The following is a 15,554-nucleotide window of genomic DNA, read 5'->3' on the forward strand; positions in this document are numbered from 1 at the left end:
TTCAATATCAAGAAATGGAAAAAAAATAATACTATACAAGTAAAACTATAATGATTTTGTGTATATTTTGAATTGCTACTATTACGCAGCTAACATTAATTTCATACAATTATGAAATATTAGTCTTTGGATGTATAGAAGTCTTTGGAAAAGATTCAATTTTTACGGTTATATTTGCTGATAAATGTACCAATTTAATCTACATTAACAATGACGTAGTATTTAAACTTTATTATACAATGGAACATATATATCTAACTTCAACATTATAACAAGAAAATTTAACTTGTAGACCACAGTTAAAATGATTATGCGTTACTGTGTACGGCATACAGCCACATTAATTAATAGAAAAAATACTTTCTTTCTACTGGCGACGAATATCTCACTCGTTTGTTATGCTTTAATATAAGCTGGATTATTAATAAACGTCAATTTTCCAATGAATTGATTGCCTACAAACGCTGTATTATTGCATTCATTAATAAAAACAATTTTTATTAATAAAATTTTTTCGTGTACATTTAATCGTTGTAAAAAATCATTCGATTTTGTGGCTTGTATTAAATTTTATTATTGGCATTAAAATGCGAATAACTTTTAAATAGATTTAACAAATATCGTATAAGAGTTAACTTTTCTCCTTTCATATTGCACTAATTGCTTTTTATCATTGCGCAAATGCAAGCAATAATTGCCGCATTTAAAATTTTCATTGCGAGCCAGCTTATACGAGCAAAAGTTACGTTTATAAACCAGATATATAAACTTAATTTGCATATTAATAAAATTCATTGGTTCGTGGCTATTCAGTCTTCATAAAATATTAAAAATTACGTAAATATGTATTGAATCTTAAAAAATGTCATGTTTCATACTTTTTAACCGGGCTGTACGAATATTGATGCATTTCTCGTTATTTACATTAAAATAAAAGAAGAAGGATATTAGATAAAGTGTTTCAACGTAATATAAAACGAATACTTATCGAATGTTTGTGATGATTCTGAGTATTACCAGTTTTAAGTGCCTGTACAAGTTATATACATATTGTAGAAAATTATGTAAATTGTAATACTTTCCCTTCAATCTCGACCTGTTACGTTTGAAACTGGGTAACGAGAAGCTTCGTTGCTTTGGCAATATCATAAGCACACGAACGTACTTGTTGAAGACAGCGATCCATGTGTTCAACGTCGCTAGTACATCTTTGAAGACCAGAACATTCTGCTTGAAGTCTACCGGTGTTACCATTTAATTGTCGCAAAGCAGATCTGATATTTTCCTCGATAGGATTCTACGATAAAAGTCACTAAGCATTCACGTACTCATATTAAAGGGGCAAATCTTAAAAATGCGTGTCTTACTTGAGGAAATATAGCCGTGAGCTCAGCAACAGCAACACGAATTCTTTCCGCGCAGGGTACAAAAGCTTCTCGTTGTTTTGGATCTTGCATGGCCATCCATAATTCTTGAATTCTCCTTGTAACTTGTTCAGTCCTTCGAGTAACTTCTTCGCTAGGAGGAAGATTGGGAGCACCGCATTCCCATAAACTTTGCGTGTTGCCGCGAGACATAGTTTCTGGATCTCGTTTTGTCTATATTTTACATTTACACATGTAAATACTAAATAAAGTCTGCTTCTATAGAGCTTGCAGAAATAAATATGAGGGTTTTGATATTGATACCTGACAAATGGTTGTTGACCATGAACTGGGTTTCCGTAAACCTTCTCTCGTTTCGTACATAGATGCAGGCCGCTGATTGCTTCTATTAAGAGACGTTTTTATATCAAGCACAGGTTCTAACTCTGGTTCTTGTTCTCCACCAACGTGACCATTAATAACTCCATCAGTAGATTCTTTCATCTGTAGAATTTGTGTATTAAATTTCGATTTGCAACAAATGAATGCTTTAAGTAAGATGAATTATTCGCCTTACGTGAATTATTTTTTTTAATTCATTATTCTCGTGCGTAAGTTGTTCTATAGTATTCTGCAAAATATGTATCTGCTCTCGAAGATCTCTGACAGTAGATTCAGAAAGAGTTAATTGTTTTTTCAAAACTTCTACAACAGATGGAAGGCCCTTAGCTAATGGTGCAAAGGCTTCCTGCAATAGTATTTTAATACAACCTGTAAGATTTTACTTTTAGGCAAAAAATAAAGTGAATAATATTATAAGTCACGCTATGTGATTGTTACAAAACAAAACACATAATTAACATGTCTGTGTTACAAATTTTAGTAAAGTATGAATCGTAAAGAGGTGAGATAATGCAAATAATTAATTGTAAAATAGAATATTTTAATTTATAGAACTCTGGCAATGGCTGCACATGCACTAACAGACCTGTGCACTTGCCTAATAGCACTGTCTACAGAAGAGCCATGTACTTAGCCGATTCCTTATTCTTCTTTTCGTTACTAGTGCCGGTACCTTTAATATGTTACCACAAAATTTTATCTATTCTAACAAGTAATTTATCATCCATTTTTTTTCCATTAATATACATTATATCTTATATCATATTTTCGTGTTTATAAGGAGTTTTTATATTTCATATTATAATACTTTAATACTCACCTCATTGTCCATTTTAAAATGTGATGTTGAATATTCAGGCACTGTATTGTCTGTCGATGTTAACGCGGAATCGTCATCAGAAGCGACGCTGTCATATAAAGGTTCATCATCAGACATTTGTGATCCATATTTTCCCAGTTGTACTTTACGATGTACAGGAACAGCTGAATCTTATAATTAATATATTTATTGATATAATAGATAAATTATTACATTACATAATATAAAATTTTTAACAAACCTTGGAGTGGTGTATTACTTGTAAGCATGTGTCTTCTGCGAGCCTCAATGAGCAGGTCTATAATAAGTGTAGCGAATTCCTTTGGTGTAAATCTTGCAAGCTTTTGTCTACCTTGATTTCTTGTAGACGATAGTTGTGGATTAACTGGTAGGAAAGGTACTGTACATCTTTCTGGTAAAGATGCAGTCGCAAACCATACTATTTAAAGAATATAAAATTAAAAGTACATAAAAATACCAACATAGTATATAAATTATTAAATAACTTAATATTTATGGTAAATACATTGCACTTTCTACTTGTATATACCTAATTAAAATTAACAAGCTACAACTTAAAACTAAAAACAATTGTTATAGAAACTGAAAGCTTATAGTTCAACTCACCTCTCCTTAAAAATGATGCAATAAAAAAAGCATGCATGTTAATAAGATAATATATAAAAGAGCAGATTCATAAGTATGTATATATAAACATTTTGAATGCATCTGTTACACATTTACATATAGAACTTCTACTAAAAATTAATTAATAAATCGTGTATGTATTGTAAAAATCAACTACATATTAAATTCAAAAATTATGGTTACTATATGTTATTATTTCTAGATGCTAATCTATTAATCTCTTGTAATGACCGTTTATATGAAGGGATATAATTATTGACTTACTTTCTTCATTCTCTCGACGATCTACTTCATCATAAACATCCATTGCTAATTCTTCCAATAAATGATTTGGTAACTAAACAAAAAAAATCCAGACATACTTTTATACTTCCATGAAATTTTATGTACCTACCAACTGTAATCTATTTCTTCCTTCTAAACATAGGTCACTTTGTTCCAATAATAATGTACACTCAGGAATAATTATATGCTCATCCATTCCATGATCTGGTTTACGCGAACATATGTAATATGTTAGTCTGTCTGTTACTTCATACATGCATTCAATTATACGCTCAGACAAATCTATATGCCCTGCCATTCTATAAAAGCAAGATTTGCATTATTATATCTGAACAATTTTTTTCCATATATGTATCCATGTAATACAAAGCATATTACTGCATACTTGGCAATTTCAGCAGGTGTTTGTCCATTTGAATCAATCATACTGGGATTACCACCATTGGCTATTAGAAGTTCTAACTGTGAAGCTTGTCCTGCACGAGCAGCTACATGTAAAGGTGTTGTACCTTTCTCCTACAAAATTATGTATTATACATTGCATTTCTATTATTAAATTGCACATTAACACTTTATTCAGAAATACCTTGTAAAAATAATTTGAATTAGCACCTTGTGCAAGCAGTCTTAAAGAAGTTTCTAAATTACTTGTACGAACACTACTATGTAGCTGCCTACTTAATTCCTCTTCACTACAGCATTCTTCCTTACTTGGACGTAATATGAATGCTAGATGTTGATGTTTTGCCTTAATAAAATCAGCCTTTACTGGACTAAAAGGAACAAAGAAAAACCGATTATTAAAATAATTTACCTTTTATTACATTATGATGTAAATTACACTAACTGCAATGGATCTTTAGCTTGTGGTTTCCTTCTACTAATTTTTGAATTACTAGGATCTAAAAGGGAATGTTCCCAAATACTGTTTGCTCCATTATCATTTAATGTATGCACCATCTACAAAACATTAATGTTTAATGTGAAATCATTATTTCTTGAGTTATACATTAACAAACATTATTTAATTACTTTTTACTAACATTAAGTAAATTTGTATGCCAGATGCTCCTATGAAGTGATTTTATATTGGATATATGACGACCAAGACTACGATGTATACCACAACAATCATCGCATAACAAAATGGCTCTATTTAATGAAGCCCATCCTGGTTCTAAAAAACGTAATTGTAAAATTCACTATCACTAAATTTGAATGTTTAAATACAAAACTGTCAGCAATTTAAAGTGATATATTAAATAACAGGAAATATAGATTAATACATTAATAACACTAACTTTTATTAAAATTTGTGTAATTGTATCACTGATTAGACAATAATATGGTTAGTTTCTCTGTATTCATATTATTTAATACACATAAAGTGTAGATAAAGGTGACACAAGAGAAATGTAAATACATAATCAACATTAACCTTCTTTAGATGATTCACTCAGTTATCCAAACCAATTTAAAAAGATGTTTTTTATCGGCATTTGATTATATAATATCGTAAGCACTTAAAAAGGTGTAATAGAGACGATACATTACATAAATAATTAAAAATGAAGAAGACATTTACCGAGCACTCCGCAGTCAGCGCATATATCCGTGTTAACTCTATGCTTCGGTCGAGCCATTCTCTTTACCTTTATCTCGTCAAGTTGCACGATATTTTCGGACTAGTTACAAAATGTTTACAAAATACGACATAATGCACGACCTGCTTTAAGAACAAGAATGTCGTAGACAAAATTGGAAAACAAGAACCCTCGGTGTCGATGTCATTATACACTTCTTAATAATTCGACCATGACAGGAGTCATCTCGTGTGAACCTGAGATGGTTGTTGCACCATTGATCAAGCATCCTAGAAGACCTGCAGTCACATGGTGTACTTTTGCCTACACTAATTTAACCTCTGCTATGTTTTTGCATCACTTCATTTTGTCCACATTCTGTTCTTATTCAATAAATTAATATATTACTAAATAAATCACAGAAAAATTTATATTGATATTTTATTGAGAAAATACACATTTATACAAATATATTAATCTTACACATACACATTTACATTTTATGTTAAGCATCATTTGAAAATACTTAGTTTCAATAAATCGGTGGTAAATCTCAAAATGATATATTTACAAGAATAATTCTTTATTCTAAGAGAAATCGAAAGGTTATTTATCAATTTGCAATTTGGGTTTTATTTTCAAGATGTAAAAAATTCAAGTTCTGGATTAGACTTTCGACATATTTCTCGTGCTTGCGAGTTGTGTGAAGTAAGCATGCCCATGTGCCACTGCGCGTTTAGCGGTCTATCATTTAAATATTACAAGCGGAAATTCCAAATTTTAAGCATTTATGTCTCTAAATAAGAATCTAATATTACAAAATGGTAGAGAACTTTTCAATTTATTTTATTATGAAGAATTTTTGTTTTACCTTGTTTCACCATTTCAGTACAAGCTGTATATTAAATTAATATTTACATATCATTTGCATATACAAATGCATAAGTATAAATTAAATTGACGTCTTCTGTTAAAATTTATCAAATTTAATTAGTCTATGGCGAATCAGAGTATAAATTCTGAATATCTGCAAGCACTTTGTTTGAAATGTATGCCCTACTAAGGATAGATGTATCTATATTACTTTGTTGACATAAAGATCTAAATCTTTTGCCATCTGGAGTTTCTAGAAAATTCATACTTGACTTTAAAGTCGTATACTCTCTATGCGAACGTTGTTGCTTATACTTTGTAATCATAGGTGTTTTTTGCTGAATACATTGCTCTTGAGTAAACTTTCCATTTGTAATATTAAACTGATTTTCTAAATTTAGAAAACTTTCATCTGAACAATTAGACATACGTTTCTCGGTCATGGTCTCATGGTTTTCTTTATTAATATCATTATTTTGATTAGAACTGCCTCTAGTGATTTGTTTTACATCATTTACATTACTTTGTAAAACATGTAACACAGTTGCTTCTAAATTTTTGTCTGATTTATCCACTGATTTGCAACAAATTTTTACTTGAACTTCTTTGTCTAACATCACATTATGTGCTTTCCCTAATTCGGAATAATCTTGTTCTATGTAAATATTGGATTTTATAACTTCCTCATTATTTACAGATAATAATTTTTTGACACAAGTTAATGTTGACTTTATTTTAGATATGTTTTTCTCTGTTGTGCTCAATAAACTTATCAATTCATGTTCTAGATCGATAAGTTTATTTCTGTCTACACATATTATTTCGGATGAAGTATGACTTACATTATTATCAATTTTAGATACCATTTGATTGGTATCTGGCAGATTATTACATAAATTTTTTATACATTCATCTTGATCTTGTGGTTTTATAGATACTTCATTTTTTGAATTAATTTTATTTGGTGTCCAAATGTCACAGATTAAATTATCTTGTGTATATAACTGATCTTTGTTAATAACATTCAGATTTGAATGATCAAAAATATTGGAAATTTCACATCCATTTGACGTTTTAAGAGATACAAGTTGCACAGAATTATTATTTTTAACAGGTAATTCAGTATTTAATAATAAACTTTTGTTAACTTCCAAGTTTTGGTTTTCTTCTTGCACAGTAAAATAAATATCACTCCTTTTATCAGTAAGTATATTTCCTGTTGATACTTTAGATACCTTTGAATGCTTACTCCCTTCTTTAATAAATTTTTGTAAATGTTTATGTTTTATAGTATTTGGTGGTAATAATAAACTTTTCCTATTCATCTTGGCAAGAACTTCTTTAGAAATTGGTTCATCATTTGTAAATTTATTTAATTTGTTTCTATTTTCATTATTTTCCAAAACAGCACTTTGTATCTGATTAAAATTGAGATTTCTACGTACATGTTTTTCAGAACATACAAATTGATTGTACATATTAATTTCTAATTAAAATAAAACATAATATGTATTAGTATGAATATTTCAATGCATTACAAACATAATTATATACTAACCACCAGATTGATTGTTTACCCTCGAATTCTTTGTATTTGAAAGTGGACCCAATTTTTCAGGTTGTGCTCTTTTACGCACTGAAATATATATTTCAATATAAATCAAATGTTTTTATATCAAATTAAAAGGTAAAGATAAATATATACTAACCACTATCCTTTTGGACTTTTTTCAAAGTTTCTTCCTCCATAAGTAATTGTGCAACTCTGATTGGTTGTGATCTTTCACAATCTATGAAACATACACATTTATTATTAATGTTTGACATTATTTCCTAATTAAAACAAAATAATTACTTTATCGAATCACCTTTTTTTTGCACGTTATTTTGCATCAATCTCGGACAAGTTGAATATTGTGTCATTCTTATTGATTGCGTTTGTTTAGTTTTAGATTTACCCTGGTAAAAAGTATGCAGTGGCATAAGGAGAATAATATTAGATATTTCATATTTTAAAACATTTAATTTACCCTCACCGTTGAACTAGATTTAACATACATCATTTCTAGGTTTTGACTGAACAATTGAAATTATTATATATTTATTATGACACTTATGTATATATATATTTATGTATACACTGGAATTTATAATTTAAGATTTGTTTTACATATATTACATATTAACTTGTTTCGCAATGTACGGCACAACCAAATTTTCTTAAACAATTCAAATGTAAACATAACAAAAATTCAAGCACAAAAAAGAACATTAAATGATTCAAATCTTTGTCAGTTGAATGATTATAAACATAAAGTATGACAAAGAATAGATAGTAAACAATATAAATAAGTTTCAGTTACGTAAAATGGCGCATTTACAATGCATCTGCATAATATAAAGTAATGAAAAGTTGTAGATTTACATCTTGTATATCGTATATTTAATTTGTTACTTTAAACATATAAGCGATAAATATAAGCAAAATATTAATCAGCAACAATTTCTATAAATCATTATATACTATACAAAGTATACGTGCACTAGATGATTGGTTATTTACTACGGGCAAACATTATACTGAACATGGAAGTATTTGCGCAGCTTTCTTATCTACAGTTGGCTATCCCCCGAAGTTACGTCTGCCGGCCATTTTGTTAAATTTATTTCTAAACGTATCCCCTCCAAATTGAAAACAACCGAAGGTCGACGCTGTTCTCGATCTCGATAAAGTATTTTTGGTTAGGTTAATAGCTGTGTAGAAGATATTGTAACAGTAAGTAAATCATCATGATCGAGCCTGTTTCCATCAATATTGAATCGAGATAGAAAATTCCTATGTATGCGTCAATGAGTGCCGATTTAGCCATAGTTCGTAATGTGTAATTGGATGGAAGGAGGCTTGGCGTAGAGAGGCTATGGCTACTGCTTTGATCATATGTAAAATACTGTTACCCGATCGGCCACCCTTTGTTTTTCATTGTCGACACATTCGGCATTTCTTTCGTTTGATTTATCTACACAAAACAATTTTCTATCTTGAAATGCTCATTATAACCTCCAAAGTCATAACCTATATAATATAACCTTAGATGAGATGTCAACATTTTAAATAATCGTTGTTAAAAGAGTTTATTAGAAACGTTTGTAGAAAATCCAAAGAATCTGATCGACATGTAATTTTGAATCCTAAAAATGTATATTGCCTAAACGAGATTCATATGAAATTACTTCCCGATATTGTATCTTACACTAGTGATATAAAGATATATTTCGATGGATTCATTTAAATTATTGCATTAATTGATGGTAGTATTTCTAGAAACCAAATTTTGATTTAATTTGTTATTAATGAAGTACGAAATGTAATTGCTTTAATTTACAGTATTGCTTTAATCTTATTTGTAAACTGTAAACAATTTTTTTTGTCTCTGAAAATAAAATTACAATAAATATGTTAAAGCAGTAACTATTTGCATTCAAGCTTACAAATTTAATTTAATTAATTATATTAATATTTCATTGTAAACCTTTTGTAATAAATTTTTATATATCTGTATTTATAGCTATTATATACATAGATTATACATGTAATTCAGCTTGATTAGTTTTTATGTCAATTCACATTGTCTGAATGAAAAAGGAAATTAATAGCAATGAAGATAAAAGGGTTCAAAGATGTGAAAATGCAAGTTATAATGGTAGGGTTTAAATATAATTCTTATATTTCAGTGATTTCAGTGATCAAGTAATTGTATTACAATACAATGGATGTCACCGGAGATTTAACGTTACAATGGGTTGAGGAGGTAGGGAACGTTATTCACGAAGAAGTAATATGTGGTTTAGAGGCGGAGCTAGGTGCTCCAGAGGAAGAGGTGATAGGAGCTTGCGAGGAAGTTACAGTGGAAGAAACAGTGGAGTCTGTTCCTGATATTACTCCTACAACAGAATCAGAGATATTAATGGTATCACAGTCCAGCGATATGGAATCGATTTATATCGTACCACAAGACCAAGGTCATGACTATCTAAATATACAAGTTACAGAAGAAGTGATTACTGATAATTGGGATAGATCTGGTCCCGAAGATGGGTAGGTGTTCAATAAAATACATTTTAAACGATCTATAGGAAGTTTAGTAATTAATTAATTTTATATTTTAAAGGGTTGAGATACCAGACACAAAAGTGTCTCATGACAATTTGCTAGAATATGACGATATGGAAATACCATTACCAATTGATCAAGATTCTTATACAAATACTAGACCTTATCCATGTGACTTTTGTAGTAGAAGGTTCAGGAAAAAAGCAAATTTAATGAATCATATGGTGGCACATCAGACAGATCGTCCTCATGGTTGCAACTTGTGTGGAGCACGTTATGCTCGGAAATGTGATCTTATGAATCATTTGAAAATTCATGCATATGCACCATCTCGTGATGGTCTGGAGGATGATTTAAACGATGACGATTCACTGGCACAAGAAGAGGAAGAATCTACCAAAGGTAGACGTAAGAAAGTTCAATCGAGTGCACCAAGGAAGCGCAAAAACAACTCTGCTATTCCAAAGCGCCATATTGAGGACAATAAAATGGAAATGGGCAAGTACGTCAATAAATCTTATGATTACGTTGACGAGGATATGCGTCTGTTAGAAGAAATGACTAGTAGAAATTCTACACGCAGTGGTAACTATGCATCGAGTTCAAGATGGAATGAACAGATATCACCTGTGTCAACTGAACCTCAAGCACCACGATGGCCTATAACTGATCCAACAAAACCATATGTATGTCAATATTGTGGTGTTGGTTTTGCAAGGGAAAAGGCACTTGCATCACATGCACGTGTACATGGTGGTGACAGTCCCTTTGAATGTACATCATGTGGTGACATGTTTTGGGATGTTAACAGTTTACGGGAACATGTTCGTATCAAGCATGGTGGTACTGTGCAATCTGACACAGAAGAATATGACAATGATGCTACATATACTGGCGATGAAAGATTTGGGGAATTTTATTGCAATACTTGTGGTGTCCCTTTTCACCGTTTGGATTTACTTAAACGTCATCAAAAGTAAGATTATTTTATGCAAATACTTGTATTTATTAAAGTTACAAATAATGATTAAATTTGTACTTTTTTTTCGACTTTTTGCTGATTTACAGGAAACATAATAATATTGTGATATTAATTTTATCATTGGTTACATTAGGATTCATGTCAAGCAAGAAGATGATATGGTAGAAGGTTTGAGTCAACATCATGTTTGCAATGTTTGTGGAGAATGGTTTGAAGAGGCTTTAGCATTGTTAGCGCATGCAGAACTTCATGCTAGGTATTATTTTCAAAAAATTTACAAAAAGTGAACAACTACGAAAGTACGCCCTCTTTTTTCTGCGATTATTATATTAATATTTATTGAGCAAAAATATCAAATAGTTGATATTTAATTTAAATATGAATAAAGTTGAGAAATTTGGAGATATTACTATAAATAATAATGTGATTAAGAGTAATTAAAGCACTTTCTTCAGATCACCTAGTCGTCGGTGCTTATTATGTGGCGAAAGATGTCGTGATGATGCTGAAGTTGCAGAACATGTCCGGCAAAATCATGCCGAAGATGCTCCACCAAATACATGTACTCTTTGTGGGAAAACATGTAAAGATAAACGCAGTTTATTAAAACATTCATGGGTTCATAATGTTGACAAAACTTTTGGATGTACAAAATGTGGGAAACGTTTTCATAGTAAAGCTAGATTACGGAGGTATTCATTAAAAGTTTATTTCCTTTATATCAAAATTAATTTTGTACGTGTTATATATATCATTGTATTTTAGACACATGGTATCGCATCGTAATAAGATGGTAGCCTGTGATGAATGTGGAGAAGAATTTCCTGATGGTAGAGCTCTTGTTAGCCATCGTCATTCACATAATAAAGATTTGGGCGGCCGTTCTTTTCCATGTAGAGAATGTGGAAAAACATTTGGAAGTCGTAGTTCACAACAGATTCACATACGTATTCACACTGGAGAAAGACCATATGGTTGTAGATTTTGTTGGAAAGCGTTTGCTGATGGTGGTACCTTAAGAAAACATGAACGTATTCATACAGGTGAAAAACCATATGGGTGCGCGATCTGTCCACGTGCTTTCAATCAAAGAGTAAGATGTTTTAGTTAAACGACAACATTATTTAAGTACATTGTACTTTAATATCTGTTTCATTTGATTTTTTTAGGTTGTTCTCAGAGAACATGTTCGTGCTCACCATTCAGGTCCTGACCCAAAATGCGTAGGAAGCATCACGCCGTATCTATGTAAAGTATGTGGTGATGCATATGCAACGTCAGAAGAAATAGTTGCTCATATTGTGCAACATTGTGATGATAACACTGCACTAAGACGTCAACCCCAAACTGGGCCACGTAAATATAAAAGAAGACGTAAACTTAAGCCTCATGAAACCAACACGATGTTGCGTTTGAGTGAACAGTACGATATGATGGAAGGAGTCTCAGACTCAGATGATAATACGAAAAGAAAACTTGGAAGAAAAAATAAACAGCATCGGTCGAATGTTGAAGAAGGATATCAAAATGTCCTTAAGAGTTTTGAGAGTTCTTTACAAAATATAAATTCAATCGTTAGTAATTCAAAGTTAAATCCAGGAAAGTCCAAATTATCTAAGAAGAAGCTTAGAAAAGAAGAGAAAAAGAATGAAGCTCAAGCGTCATGTCAACCTGGTAGGCCAAAAATGATCCACACGCAAAAAACAAGAGTGCCTGTAGAAATTGGGAGTGATGGAGTTAAAAAAGGACAAAAAACTAAAACTATGGTAACTAGGACTCCTAAAGTGATGCCAAATGAACATAAATTAGGAATCTTTCCAGGTGGGGAAAGAAATAGACCAAGAACAAAAAACGTCAGTTATCATATTGAAGGGAAGCTTCAACCAACACCTGCAACATTCCTAAAACCACAAGATGAAACTTTAGAAGCTTCAACGCCATTGCTATTAACAAATATAAAGCTAGAACCTAATGTGCAAAAACCTCTAAGTAACAACCACAGAAATAACAATGGCAATATTCTTGCTATTAAAAATGAAAAGATAGAATCATCACCTAGGAAAAAGTCAGGTATCTTGAAAAAGATTAAAAAACAGAAGCTTGGAATTAAGCAGGAACCAATGGATATTGATCAGGAACAAATACAAAATAATAATAATACAGAGAATACAGGCACTGCAAGATTAATGGAACATACAGTAGATGGAAGTAACTTAGAAGTTGCATTTGAAGCAAGTGTTATGGCTGAGGAAGAAAACATTCTTCCTGATGTGGGCGAAGTAAATAATACAGAAGACATTGGAACTGGGAATGTAAAACTTAGTATAAAAGTGGAATCGACACCCCAACGAATGTTGTCTGTTCATAGTGTTATAGCACCTGTGGATGATATTATCCCAGAAACTATAATACCAGATGCTGTAGAATATACATGTGAGATGTGTTCCGCAGTATTTTCCAGTCGTGCAGAATTATTGGTGCATGTTCCAATACACATTTGATTTAATTTGTTCAATGCAATTAAAAAAAAGAGGTATGCGAATTTGTTCTATTCTAAGAATATTTGTTTATCAAGCAATATTTTAATATGATCAATGAAAGTTCATCTGTTTCTTTAAATTGGTATTATGTTACTATGCCAAAATATCCTCTACTTGTTGCTCTATGAAGTGTACCAGGTTTTTGTGTTTAACATATATTTTAAAAGTTGATGCTGTCTTTAGTTTATTGCGTCATTCTAAGGTATGTGAAAACTTTCGAATGTACTCGTTTTCGATTAACAATATTGTTATATCCTTTTTATACTACTCGTGTTTCTATCAAACAAACAAAAATACTATTTGGCTCAAAATTCATATTGAATCATGACACAATGTAAAATGTTACAAATATTTTATACATTTACAATTTATGAAGCCAATTACCCTTGTCAAAGAATTAACATCTTAAACGACTCTTTTGCCATCAACAATTTTATGCTAAAAATTGATAAAAAAAAAACAATGGCACTTTATGTACATAAAATGCTAAAGCATTCTAAATATTAAAGCGGGTATGTTCTATAATAATATTACTCATTTATATAAATTAAATTTATCCTGTACATTTGCTTTTAGGTCCTAAGTAATTAGATATATGACAACCAATGCATTGAATTATTATAATAGACTATTTTGATGCAATATTACCATCTAACCTCAGGTTGTTTTTTATAAATTAATTTTTTACCCACATCAATATTTAGAAGTCACGACAGGATAATTGGGAAATAATATCTTAATTATTTGATTTCTATTACGAAAAACGTTCAATTTGTTAAGGGCATTTGAAAGTGCGTCAATTTATTCTAAATTAAATAACTTTGGTTCTACAATAAATAATATATGTTGCACACATTGCATAGAAATATTTATACAAATTAATTATCATACTATCAAACATTTTGTGATTCAAGGAACATGAATACATTACTACTATTTCATTAGTATTTATTATGTAATAAAAACAAGCTCATTATTATGATATACTTTGTTTATATTAACATATCTGAATGGTTCTCATGAGGTTGTCATAGAACCATTTTATTAAATTTGGCATTGTATATGATAGATTGTATGAAATATTAGGTGTAGAATTTTATCAAGAAGGAAATATTAAAATTTAAACATTTTGAAGCTTGGAATTATTTACTTTATGCTTTGACAACTCATGCATAATCAGATCTGATTTTTAACATTATAAGTTTCATAATTCTGTATGGATATCCTAATTACCTCCATAATGGTATTACATATTGACAATATTGTATTGCACTAATATGTAATATCTTACAATATTATTTATTACTTTTGGGTGCTATCTTAGTATTTTATCAAGTAATACTATTTTTAAAGAAACAGAATTACATAGTTTTGTTTCTACTAATAAAAGTTTAGGTTCATCTCCCAAGATCTTATGTTACATCGTTATATTATTATAATTTCATATAAATATTATATAGCAATACCAACAAGTAGCATTTAAATCTTTGTTTGATAAAAATAAATAATGATACACAAGCATTCAAATTTTCCTTCTAATATAGTTCAGAAACTTAAGTGCTATTTATTATTATACCTAAACTGTATAAATTTTAACTTCTTGTACTGTACTATCTGTTCATTTAAATACCTTAAAAATAGATTTTTGGTAATGAACATACTATATTTCATGAAATGGCACTTAATTTTACTTAAAACTGTTTTATGTAGTGTTTCTTTTTGAAAAATATTAAATTTTTATACAAAAATACAGCTTCTTCACTACTTTGTGGGTATTTTATATGTTACTGCTTACATATTCAAAAAATCATTTAATATTTTGAATTGCCTGAAATTTTGCAGAATCAGATACATAAAAACCATTATTTTAAAAAATGTTGAGTCAATGTCAGTGTATAAATAATTTAAAAATATATATATATATATATTTTTTCTCTTATATAGAA

At 30.1% G+C, this 15,554-nt stretch overlaps 3 protein-coding genes across 7 annotated transcripts; 1 reads left to right on the top strand and 2 right to left on the bottom strand.

Annotated features, from left to right (window-relative positions):
* Positions 1-83: 83 nt before the first annotated feature.
* Positions 84-5,379, bottom strand: Git (ARF GTPase-activating protein GIT1). 2 transcript variants are annotated; one of them, XM_076310004.1, is made up of 13 exons: positions 5,105-5,379; positions 4,563-4,696; positions 4,367-4,479; positions 4,106-4,292; positions 3,905-4,035; positions 3,629-3,818; positions 3,499-3,571; positions 2,828-3,025; positions 2,587-2,750; positions 1,942-2,112; positions 1,689-1,868; positions 1,368-1,598; positions 84-1,297 (listed from the first exon to the last, which is right to left on the bottom strand). In XM_076310004.1, exons 1-13 carry the CDS (start codon positions 5,160-5,162, stop codon positions 1,100-1,102), a joined length of 2,028 nt encoding a protein of 675 aa, XP_076166119.1. In that variant the 5' UTR covers positions 5,163-5,379; the 3' UTR covers positions 84-1,099. The 2 variants fall into 2 exon arrangements, with proteins under 2 accessions (XP_076166119.1, XP_076166117.1); XM_076310002.1 differs by having other exon boundaries at positions 86-1,297; positions 2,587-2,756; positions 5,105-5,378.
* Positions 5,380-5,535: 156 nt separating this feature from the next.
* LOC143146038 (uncharacterized) lies at positions 5,536-8,236 on the bottom strand. 3 transcript variants are annotated; one of them, XR_012991828.1, is made up of 6 exons: positions 8,012-8,236; positions 7,844-7,934; positions 7,685-7,765; positions 7,534-7,611; positions 5,974-7,461; positions 5,536-5,898 (listed from the first exon to the last, which is right to left on the bottom strand). XR_012991828.1 is itself a non-coding variant. In XM_076310005.1 (5 exons), exons 1-5 carry the CDS (start codon positions 8,036-8,038, stop codon positions 6,098-6,100), a joined length of 1,641 nt encoding a protein of 546 aa, XP_076166120.1. In that variant the 5' UTR covers positions 8,039-8,236; the 3' UTR covers positions 5,536-6,097. The 3 variants fall into 3 exon arrangements, 1 of the variants encoding a protein (XP_076166120.1); XR_012991827.1 differs by having other exon boundaries at positions 5,536-5,910; XM_076310005.1 differs by having other exon boundaries at positions 5,536-7,461.
* Positions 8,237-8,619: 383 nt separating this feature from the next.
* LOC143146032 (uncharacterized) lies at positions 8,620-14,022 on the top strand. 2 transcript variants are annotated; one of them, XM_076309990.1, is made up of 8 exons: positions 8,620-8,751; positions 9,708-10,071; positions 10,145-10,588; positions 10,670-11,062; positions 11,202-11,324; positions 11,524-11,760; positions 11,834-12,161; positions 12,238-14,022. In XM_076309990.1, exons 2-8 carry the CDS (start codon positions 9,743-9,745, stop codon positions 13,567-13,569), a joined length of 3,186 nt encoding a protein of 1,061 aa, XP_076166105.1. In that variant the 5' UTR covers positions 8,620-8,751; positions 9,708-9,742; the 3' UTR covers positions 13,570-14,022. The 2 variants fall into 2 exon arrangements, with proteins under 2 accessions (XP_076166105.1, XP_076166103.1); XM_076309988.1 differs by having other exon boundaries at positions 10,145-11,062.
* The last annotated feature ends 1,532 nt before the right edge of the window (positions 14,023-15,554 follow it).

Source organism: Ptiloglossa arizonensis, chromosome 4, assembly GCF_051014685.1.
Source record: "Ptiloglossa arizonensis isolate GNS036 chromosome 4, iyPtiAriz1_principal, whole genome shotgun sequence".
Classification (NCBI taxonomy): Eukaryota; Metazoa; Arthropoda; class Insecta; order Hymenoptera; family Colletidae; genus Ptiloglossa; species Ptiloglossa arizonensis.